The sequence below is a fragment of the Drosophila ananassae genome, chromosome 3L, assembly GCF_017639315.1.
Source record: "Drosophila ananassae strain 14024-0371.13 chromosome 3L, ASM1763931v2, whole genome shotgun sequence".
Taxonomy (NCBI): Eukaryota; Metazoa; Arthropoda; class Insecta; order Diptera; family Drosophilidae; genus Drosophila; species Drosophila ananassae.
The window spans coordinates 12505694-12516834 of record NC_057929.1 but is presented as its reverse complement, the minus strand read 5'-3'; the positions used below and the strand labels follow the sequence as shown (position 1 = coordinate 12516834).

General features: G+C 46.0%; 2 protein-coding genes across 2 annotated transcripts; one reads left to right on the top strand and one right to left on the bottom strand.

The window, feature by feature from the left end:
- The first annotated feature begins 1441 nt into the window (after window positions 1-1441).
- LOC6494370 (ejaculatory bulb-specific protein 1) lies at window positions 1442-2775 on the top strand. Its single transcript, XM_001960409.3, has 2 exons — window positions 1442-1525; window positions 1587-2775. Exons 1-2 carry the CDS (start codon window positions 1511-1513, stop codon window positions 2607-2609), a joined length of 1038 nt encoding a protein of 345 aa, XP_001960445.1. The 5' UTR covers window positions 1442-1510; the 3' UTR covers window positions 2610-2775.
- Window positions 2776-7579: 4804 nt separating this feature from the next.
- LOC6496204 lies at window positions 7580-10240 on the bottom strand. Its single transcript, XM_001960408.4, has 4 exons — window positions 9660-10240; window positions 8249-8440; window positions 7909-8179; window positions 7580-7843 (listed from the first exon to the last, which is right to left on the bottom strand). Exons 1-4 carry the CDS (start codon window positions 9742-9744, stop codon window positions 7678-7680), a joined length of 714 nt encoding a protein of 237 aa, XP_001960444.1. The 5' UTR covers window positions 9745-10240; the 3' UTR covers window positions 7580-7677.
- Window positions 10241-11141: the final 901 nt, after the last annotated feature.

Below are 11141 nucleotides of genomic sequence, written 5' to 3'. Positions count from 1 at the left end.
CGACACGCATTCTCGCACTTTGACAATCATCCCGCCTGGCCCGCTGGTCCGCCAGAGAAAGCTATAATGGGTTGACATTTATGATATATGCGTGCGGCCAAATTTCGGGCCGATTTCAATTAGTCTGGATACTTTTATGTAAATAGACTGCCTGCCGCTCGGACGCAGCATTTTAAAAACGGCCTAAATTTATCTGAAACTGAACCAAATGAAGTTGCAGCATTTCGCGGAGCACACATTGCTTTGACAATCAGCATAAATTAAAGCCAATAAAAGTCAGCAGTGAGCAAAAAGTCAGATAAACGATATCAGGGCTTCCTTTGATGCGGGCGGCATGGCAACCCCAAGGACCAAAATCGAATCAGCGACACGGCAAGGACACAGGCCGAGGAGTGCCAGTGGCTGTGAAACGAAAGCGTAAAGGACATTAGCATCCTGGGCCGGACAACGACCAGGGCTGCTGGCGACGTCGCAGCCGCAAACTCTTGTCAATAATTCAACTTATCACCGGCGGATATTGGAATGGAAAGCCCAAAGGACAACACATCCGGGCAACCTCGGGGCGCGTCAATAAAAACACATTCGAATGCATTTTCCAGGCAACGTCTTTCAGGAAGGTGTTCGCGCCGAAAAGAAGAGGGTAGCATCTTAAAAGTGTTGGCCCTTCAAGTCCTTCAACTGTTTGTCGCTTCGTAAATACATATAGTCTCTTTGAATTTTAAAGTAACTGGGGAGGGCAGCTCTCCTATTTTTATGCAAAGAAAAAATCCTAAAAACGAAAACCAAAAAAATAAACAAAAAACTCACCACCTAACCAGATAGCAAACTTTCTATTTGCTTTCGTTCACTTCGATCTGCTTTTTTGGTTTTCTTTTTTTGACTGTTGTACTCTGTGAAGCATCCTTTAAAGTGCCAAGGTGCTTGTAAATATTTTCTTTGGACAAACTTTACATTTTTCGAGGTCCAAATACGCGGGTGCGCTTATTGACTCGGAAACCTATCTTAAAGTAAATCCAAAATATGACTTTTTGAGCTTTAACTTCTACAACTCGTACATAACTCGTACATTTCTTATTCTTTTTGTACATAAGTGTACAGAAAAGTTTGTAGCAAAATAGATGTGTAAGCGACTGTCCATATGGAAAATGATGACTTTGTTCGAAGATTTTATTGCAGAAGGATAGCGAAAGGACCTACACATCGTATAAAGTACTCCTCAAGCATCAGATATAAATTGGTCAAGATTTGAATATCGTTATTGGCCATTATAGAAACCACGGTCTTTAGATTCTAAATGGCAAAGTTTCTGTGAAACGGACGCAAATTTGAATTATTTGAACGATTTCCTACGGTAATAAGCGTTCCCACCTCAGCCGATTTCTGAACTTAAAGTCTACTTCTGTATAATTATTCTCCTATTCCATTTTCCATATTCCAATTTTCATGTACTCGAGGCCTATAAAAGTCAGTTCGGAGGGAGCCGAGTGCATCAGTTGTGTTGAGTTCAGCCATGGCGCGACAATTGGTAACGAATCTCTAGTCCTGTTCCCTCAACCCGACTTGCCACTAACACACGGTCCTTCCAGATTATCGTACTTTCGCTGGCGCTCTACGTGGGTAGCTCCCAGGCAGTGCTGAGCGAAATCGCCCGCCAGAGCGAGTCCGCCTTGAACGGATTGGCGGACATCAAGCTGGCGCCACTGCGCTACCTAGACGTGCTGATCGGAGCCAATCCGGGAGGAATTCGCGGACTCGATGGAGGACTCTACGGTTCCGCTGGGGGCGCCCTTTCGGCGGCTGCGGCATTGCAGGCTGCCCAAGCAGCCAACATCGTGGCCGGCGGAGGACTTCCCCTGAATCCCTCGTACAGCAAGATATCGGCTGGCGTTGGCCAGGGAAGCGACTTGATAACAATCATCAAGAACCCACGACCCTATGACCATCTCCCCAGCATTCCGGGCATCAACTATCCACCACTGTATCCGCCTTTCGGATGGCCAATTCTTGGACGCATACCAGGTGGTCCGGGTGGCCCAGGTGGTCCCAGAGGTCCGCGTGGGCCAGGAGGTCCGGGTGGTCCACCTCTAATTGGCCTAGGACTTCCGGGAGGTCCCGGAGGACCAGGAGGCTCCCGTCCCCCTCTTAGCGGAGGTATTGGTCTCAACTTGGGCTTCGGAGGTCCCGGCGGTCCCGGCGGTCCCGGCGGTCCCAGAGGACCCGGAGGTCAAGGAGGACCCGGAGGTCCTGGAGGCCCTATGGGCAATGGACTCTTTGGAAACGGAGGACTATTCGGCACAGGACTCTTTGGCGACAACGGACTGTTCGGCACTGGATTCCTCAGTAGCCCAGGATTGAACCTGCTGGACCCCTTCGGCATTTTCACCCCATTCGGAACCTTTTTCGGTGGACTGGGCAACCTCTTCGGGTTCACCTCATCGACGAGCGCCTCCGCGGGAGCACCCCCTCCCAGCTACCCGCTCTTTGGCAACAAGCTCGGATTTGGTCGAGGGCTGCAGGGCTCCATCAGCGTGGACTTGGGAGGCTCAATTCCCACGCCCAAGAGCATATTGGCCGGGCTATTCTCCCCCCTGCTCGGCGTACTGGGTTAGCAGGAGATCACTTCGAAACGCAATGGATAACAGGATCTGACGGTTTAACGACTAGGCTTAATCTATTTAGTATTAAGAACGACAAGTGTCGGGGTTATATTAACATTTGTCTTGGCCAAGCTTTGTAATTGTAATACCCATTAATAAAAGTAAGCAGCATTCCAAATCAAGTGTGTTTCAAAGATCAAATGGAAGGGCTTGCAGCTCCTTCCCGGTTCAAAAGCAAACTTAGCAGGATATTTACAAATTTACTGGCTAATTAACTGGTAATTGATAAGTCTTATTGACAGTAGCCTAGTAAATGTCAGTTCCAATATAAAACAAAAACTTCAAAAAGATAAATTAATGGAAAATTCATTGATAAGAAGCATAGAAATAGAAGCATATCTATATCAAGTTATTGGGCTTAAGATGTTTTAATAAGTGGGATTGGATTATTAATAATTGCTACTTTTAATGGCTTAGAAAATTGAATAAAAACCAAAAAATTATTTAACTATAACTGGTGGAATGGCTGGCTGGCTTGACTATCATACTTGACTAAATTTAGAAGTTTCTTCTAGGATAATAAAAACTAAATAACTAATTAATTACTGTGTTCTTATGATCCACCTTTGGCCTAATTATAAATTCCCTGAATGCATATTTCTAACTTTAAATTCTTATTTTAACCTTTGGTCCGGTCTGGAACAAATTGTGTTCAAGAGCTTTATGATGTGTGGAGGCCTTTGAATCTGCATTTAAATATTTGAAAGCGAGCTATATAAACACAATGCCGCCAACGAAAGCCCTTAATTTCAGTTTGTATGATGGCTCGTCTAGTGGTAGGTAAGCATTTTGGGTTGTGGAATTTTTTTAAAAACATGACTCTATTTTCCAGCTTGCATTTCTTCTCGTGGCTGTCCTGGCTGGCAGTGCTCTTGGATCTATCGATGCCCTCATGCAAGCTATTACTGGTGGATATGGCGGGGGAGCCAGGGTAAATATTCCCGTCCCCAGGCCCGTCCCAGTCCCCAACGCCTATTCTTGGACCACACCCGTCAGCGAATTTTCCTTCGGCTATGGATACCGTCCATTTTGATGTCCTTGATGTGGTCAAGAGCTCTATGTGGCCTGGTTGAATATAAAACTTTTTGTATGAATACGAAAATATACTAGCCACTCAATCACAATTTGCTTCGCCTGTGCTTTAAACATATTGGGAATACATAAGGGATTATTTAGGGGTCATTTAAGGGTTATTTCTAGGCGGAATAGTGAAAAAGTCTCAATAGCAGATGCAAACATAACTTTATTGAAAAACTAAAGGCAGTTGGATATTAAACGGTTATAACTAAAGGTGGGTTTCATCTATTGGTGAAAAGAAATCATTCGTAAGAAGGCTCTGGAGTGCACCTACTACTAAGCCGACAAGCATTTGCATTTGACCTGGGAGAAGGACCCTAAGAGTAATTAAATTTATTTTGTTAATAACAAAGTTTTGATTTCGATTTAATCTTTCTCTTAATATATGTGAAGTTGTATTTTTATTGTATTATATATGGGTACCAATCTTGAAGTTATTAAACTTTAATGGAGTTTTTTAATTTAACCTTTGATCCTTTTACAAGAAATATAATCGTTTCAAGTTTTACTACTTACATTAGCATATTTTCAATCTATTGTAACGTGTCGCCAAGACGCCTATATAATCTCAACTTTGGAGTGACTCTCCAGCAGTTTTGGAACTACCTCCAACGGCGTCAGATAACTATATCGCTACTATAATGACTCGTCTTTTGGTGAGTTGTTCTGCGTCTATATAGACTACAATCCATAAGTGTCCCTTTCCCATCCAGGCTCTAGTTTTCGTATTGGCTTTGCTGACTGGAAGCGCCTTTGCCACGGAGGCATTCCTTAGAGCCCTTTCCAGTCTTTTCGGCGGCGGCGGTGCGGTGGATATAAATATGTACCCTCCCAGAAGGGGGTACAGTCTCACCACTCCCAACAGCGCCATTTCCGTTGGATATGGCTATGGTCGATAGGCTAGGACCCGCCGATGTGTGGACCAAGCTTCAACCAAGCCTTGAGTTTCGAAATGTGGCCAAGTTTTTAATTAATTTTTAAATACATTTGGACCTTGCAAGCTGGAACTAGCGTACGATTCTAGCTGGGACGGGGACACGTTTAATATTTCAGAGTCTTACTCGTTCCGAGCAGGAGCTCCTTGATGGAAAAGGCGAAAGTCTTAGCAGCCAGCAGGACGCGCAATGGTGGAGATTCTTTTAGGGCTTTTTAAGTAAAAGAGTAAGAATTGACACATCACATTTAAGATGCGCATCGGTGGCCATTTTCATTTTGGCCACGCAAACCGCCAACACGCGCCATCAACCTCCGCGTCCACATCCGTTGGCTTCTTTCGGCAGCAGCACCCTTCTCCACTACCCGCTGGCTCACGGCTTTTCACCCCGTCCTTCCATCTCCCACCTCCATCTCAGAAGGCTTTGTTCACCCACTTCGTTAGTTATGTAAATGACTTTGTTTAGTCTTCCCATTGTTGGGCTCCTTCCTTGGGCTTCCCAGGATAATGCCTGCGACGGACTGGCAACTCTGTTATCACAAACACACGCACACCCCGCTCACGCATGTTTCTGCTTCTCGAGTAGGCACAGATTTTAACCCTTTGGAAGCCCTGCCACCCCGAATTGGAAGCCCTGCCTTATTTACTCGCGAACGCTATGTACAGGAGCTGTACATAGTACGCGAAAAGTGGGGAAATTTCCCGCTCATCACGCATGAAAGTCGCGTACATAGCCTGCGTATCTGTGTATGTATCCTGTCGCTGTATTGGGTTTCTGATTCCTCGCGTATCCTTTCGAACTTCTTGGCGTATCTTTTCGATTTCGATTCGCGTGCGAAGATTTTCGTCGCTGATAATTGATGGGAAATTGTTAAAATTTCTGGCAAACAAATGGCCCTACGTGAGAGTTGTCCTGGCCTTCCAATATTTCGAGTTAACCAATATTAAGTGCATTTCTTTGGACAGGACTTCCATTTGGCTGCAGAAGTGTGTGTGCGTGGAACAGTCTCTGTTGGTATTCCTAGATTCACTTCCAGAAGCTGATGGCTTCTTTTTATCATTCCGAGCTTCCCTCCTGGCGAAATGTAAAAATTTAAAAGAAATTAAGCCCCAAGGACAGCGTGGCTGTCCATCCCGTCTCTCTGTATTTTTGTATATTCTGCTTTGATTAACCTTCGTGGCGGAAGGAGCCAGCCACCACCTCCTTCGTCTGGAGCAAGGACCGAGTGTTTTAATTACTTTTGGGGGTAGTTTTTAAAATCTTTATTCAACATATTTGTTTTTTTTCGGCTGGCTGGAAGAAGAAAAGTCTGGGACCTTAGCTCAAGAAATGGAATTTCCTCCAAGAATTCGGCGAACTGCCTTTAAAAAGGAATTTAAAATATCTATTATTTCACATTATTTATTTAAATTATAAAAAAGGAATCAGAGAATGCAGAATTAAAGTATGCACATTTTAAAACTGAAATAATAATTGAAAAAATTGCCATCCTAGCTGATACTTGTAGCAGGTCTAGTCCAGAAACCTAATATGCAGAGGGGCAGTCAGTACAACGCTCCCCAATCCGAGTCAATATGTGTCCGATTCAATTACCACTTCATTTGGATTTATGTGGCATAATCCGATACCGAAGGGCCCAGAAAAGTATCACTCAATCCGGTTTCTGGGCAGCCAATCCCCCGGGGCCATTTCGCCACGGATCTAACCACTTGACCGTGATGTTTATATATTTTGCCCACTGACCAGATTAAACCGGAAATAACATAATTGACCTCGGGGAATGGACGGGAAAAAAATGGACGGGGATGAGAACACGATTTGGTGTCTTACAAATCGCATCAACTGACCACTCCGCCCTAAGTGAGTTGGGACTCTATCTGTTGCGCCGCAACGAGAAGGGTCGTCCGGGGCAGTCTATACACTGCACCCCACCTCTTACCGCGTGACCTGGCAAATTGACCAACAGGAGGGTCAGTATCTGTTGTGCTGCGGCCTGGGCTGGCCAGGTTGGTCAGTCTCGTGTGTCCTGTGTCGCGTGTGTGCCGGACAAACAAATCAATTACGCCGCTAAATGCACATTATGAACACGCACTCACATTTGAATTTTAAATTAGGGCCGTCCCCTGGTCAGCTTGCGGTTCACACCTCGTTATTCCCTCTCGAGGGGTCAGTTTATTGTTATTTAAATGGATTTTTATGGATGAATAGGCTGATCATTTAAGAGGCACAACAGTAAATACCGGTTTCAGCCCCGCCAGTTGGGTAATTGTTTAGCAGCTAATAAGCAATCAAGCCGTACCTATGCCTATGTTTAAGCTTATTCATTATCATGTTTGTGGCACGCCCTCCAATAAGTACTTGAGGTGCAACGCCGCTCGAGCTGGATGCACCAGTCCTACACATACGTTTTCAGGGCACACCACTTGACTTGAAGCCCTAGTCGCATTCAAAGCAGTCAAGTGCAAAATAATACGCCTCCCCTCCTCCGGCTGCCCTGCCGCGGCTGCTGCAGCTGCATCCTTGCAGCACAAAGTCCTTTATCACAGTCAACTGCAAGTCAAACGAAGTGCAACAGTCAACGTGCTTGTGCATATGCATTTCAATGCAAATACGAGCCCCGCCCCGCTCCCTGTCGGGTGTTGCACATGCGGTGCAGCCGCAGCCCACCGTTGCATTATTCTTTACAAATTGCTGCCTCTGTTGAGCTCTCCCTTTTATTTCGTTCCTGAATGGCTGGCTGCAAGTGGCCTGGGTGGCTTGGGTGGCATCTGTGGCAGGAGCACATCACACGTCATTTTTGCAGTTTTCGCACTTGAACCCGGAGAGGCGGATGATACACAACAGGTGGGCTTTTTACTCAAGTGGTGTGGCAGACAGGTGGGCAGGCATTGGAATGAAACCACAGGATGATGACGTTGAGGCACTTTATACATTCATAGGGTGGGAGGTTGAAGGAAGTAATAAATAAATAAATAAATAAATTAGCTATAACTCTAGGCTGCCAATGATTAGCCAATCATCTTCTCGGCCAGGCTGCGTACGACGTTCTCATCGTAGTCCTCGATCTCATCATCTCCGTCGTCAATGTCCACGTCGTTTGGTCGCACTGGATATCCCTGCTCCGGGGGCACGATCTTGACGCCATGGTCGCCAAACAGGAGGCAGTCAAAGTTCCTGGAAGCAGAAGGGGTCAGAATATTCGGGGTCTACTGAAGCTAACCTTTGTCACTGAAGCTAACCTTTCGAAAAGCTCGAATCCCTGGAACTCCCCGGACATGTACATGCACACATGCATGTTGCGACCCACAAACCAAATGTCGTGGAACTGGATGCAGGCTCTGGCGAAGTTGAAACGCGGCGGTCGGAAGCAGAATGGCGGGGGGTTCTGGCCGGAGACCTTGCGCCGGAACCAGATGTTGTTGTTGACGCGCATTCGCAGCTCGAAGGAGAACTCGTCGGGACGGTAGGCGACTTCGGTGCAACTGTTCATGCCGATGACGGAAAGGAATCCTAGGATAGGCAGGGAGTTGGAAAGATGCTTTTCTCAAGCCGATGTGCTCACACATCCTCGTGACTTACCAGCACAGCACTTGCACAAGCCTGTGTCGCAGCTACAGGGTATGCGGTTCACCAGACCGCCCAGGGTCACGTTGGGAAGGCTCAGTTGCCTGGACTCCTCCTCATGGGCGAGGAGATTCAGGCGGTGGTTGAGGAGTCCGAGCTGCAAGGCTGCGTCGTAGGCCAAGTCCTCGGTGGGAGGTTGTAACGGTACTGGGGGATCGGATCACTTTTATAATACTGGCCCCAACAAAACAGAACGACAAACAGGGTTCTACCACCAACCTCCCCTTCCAAATCGAGATTAGTAGCTCAAGACTTTTTTGTAGTGCACCGTGAAACGGTCAAAAAGCAACAGAAATATAAACAAACGATTTTGCCCAATCATCCGCGGCCGAGACACTTCCGCGTTTTATGCTAAACAGTTCCGCGTCGAGCCACTGACGCGGCAGCAGCCGGCGAGCCGAGAGATCGCCTAACAGTTTCAACTATTAACCTTGGGTGCGGGCCAAACGGGTTGGTCCGAGCCGCGGAGACGAGCCGATTTTGATTTTCGATGTCAATGAAACCAGTTGGCCACATTGAGAGCTACCTGGTGGTCAAGATCATGGACAGCCGAGAGCCGGGGGCCTCTGGGAGAGAGACGTGTTCGGCATCCGCTCGAGAGCCCTCTCTTCGGATAGCTGCATATATTATGGAAGGCGGCTTTCGATGCACTGCTACCTCGAAAACAATCACGCTTCAAGGTAGAGAATAAGTCATTGAATTATCTTCAAACAACGCGAAATTAGCCAGGTACACACCGGGAATTTGGAATACTGTAGTGGCCGGCTATGGGGCAGGTGATTTGGATTTACGAAACGACTCTATCGGCGGGCTTTAGCGTAGCGGCTTGGCATTGAGTTGGCCGGCACGTATCTTCTTGTAACTGGACTCGATTATTCAAAAGCTAATATGGGTTACACAGTCAAGTTAAGACTCTAAAAATGGCAATATTTACACAGAGTTCCCAAACCGACCAGTACCAATTAACAAGTAATCTTAGCTTAAAACAAATTAGCAATAAAACACCATCCCAAGTAGCAATACAAACAGTTGCGTTTATTGTACAATTAGGATAACACAGTGTCTCATTATGATTATCACAAATTCGTTGAGAGTACACCTAGTAGACGTCCATCAACCATTACCTAAGATCTTCGTATTTACAAGCTTATCTACAAGATATTTACAGACTTATTGGGTAGTATTCAGTGATCTCTATATTTACAGACTTCTAGGGCTCGCTTACGAAACTAGTCTTCGCGAAACTAGCCCTACTACGTTAGGAACACCTTTGCGAAGCGGTAGAATATGGGCATCGCGAAGGGATTAATAAAGTTAATAACCAGATAATAGAAGTAAGACATGAAGTAAGAGTTCTTTGTACTACCGGTGTCCGATTTGGAGACGGCCAGGAGGGAGGCGGCGCAGAGCAGGTAGAAGAACAGTCGTGGATGCGAACTGGCGGCTGGCATCTTGGTCAGTAAATTGGTAATTGAGTCGAAGGATGATTTTGGCCAACTGCGTAGAGGACGGACTTTGCACCGCTTTGATTTGTATTAGTATTCAAATTTTGCCTGTGCGATCAGCTTTTCTTATTTTGCTTCTTTATTTGTTTATGTGGGGGCTGTTGTAAACACCAAGCGAGCAATAAACTCCACTGGGGCACGCAACTTTCGCTTTCGTGCAAAAACCGTCGAAAGTGTGTTAACACCAACTTCAATTTTAGTTTCTGGTAAGTGGAGCCGCGGTTACTCGCATTTGTATGATTTTCACACTTGGCTTGGACTCAAGGCGCGGGCGCAGCTCCGTACGTGCTAATGGCCAAAATACAACTGGCCAAGAAAACGGTAGCGCATGCGCAAGCCAAGTTCAGCCGAGTCTTGGCCATCGGCCACCAGGCACGACTCCAACACATCGTCGTCGTTTCCCCGGACTGCGATGACAAGTTCCACTGCGTCAAAATCGAATGTCTTTTGTCTCTTTAAAGAGCCATCTTGACCGTCTCGCGGGGTACATCAGCTATGGAATGGAGTCTAATTGGCTATGAAAAATGCAAATGACTTAGTGACTGGCTGATTGTCAAGCTCACGAGAAGGGACTCCAAGGTAGGGTGTTGGATGTTCGGTGTTTAAAATCCCGCCTTAAGTGTATCGGCTTTGGGCCTGAGAGAAACCAGTATTTTATGCATAGTTGGCTCGGAGGAGCGCTGTTATAATTTCGCTCAGGCGTCTGCGGCTTCTCGAGACTCTCACTTTCTGGAGTCGGGCTCTTTGGAGTTTTTACAATTTTAATTAACTTGTCACCCTAAATGGTGTTTTGATCTCCTCGGCGTCTTCTTGACTGTTGCACTTTTCAAAACCTCTTCAATGGCCTCTGGCGAATGAATAGCTCCATAGGCTCTTCCATATAGCTCTATAGAAGACCCCAAGTCAGATTTTATGGAACGTAGCTGTTGACTTTAACAATGGTATAACAAATTAAGTGGCTTGCATTGTTATTTAATTTGAAAGGGAACAGCTGAGGAGCACACTTTCATTGCCTTAAGATATTTTGGGGCAATTGAACATTTGTTTACACAGCCGATATATTTTAGACCCAAGAACGCTGCTTTCTAGACTTTGATTATCTCTGGAACAGGTTTGTCGGATGAGTGTGCAGATTGTGGGCACCTTCCAGATATTTTTTCGACAAAGCTAAGACAAGCAACCCAAAACTGCACAGGTACCAATGGGAATCTAGGTTTAAGCCTCAAAGTATGAATTAATGAGGCGAGTGACCGTAATTAGAAACACTGACAGCTCGCATGTATTCATTTATGTATTGACATTGACTTTGGCGCGGCTTTTGAATACTCAATGGAAGTACTATT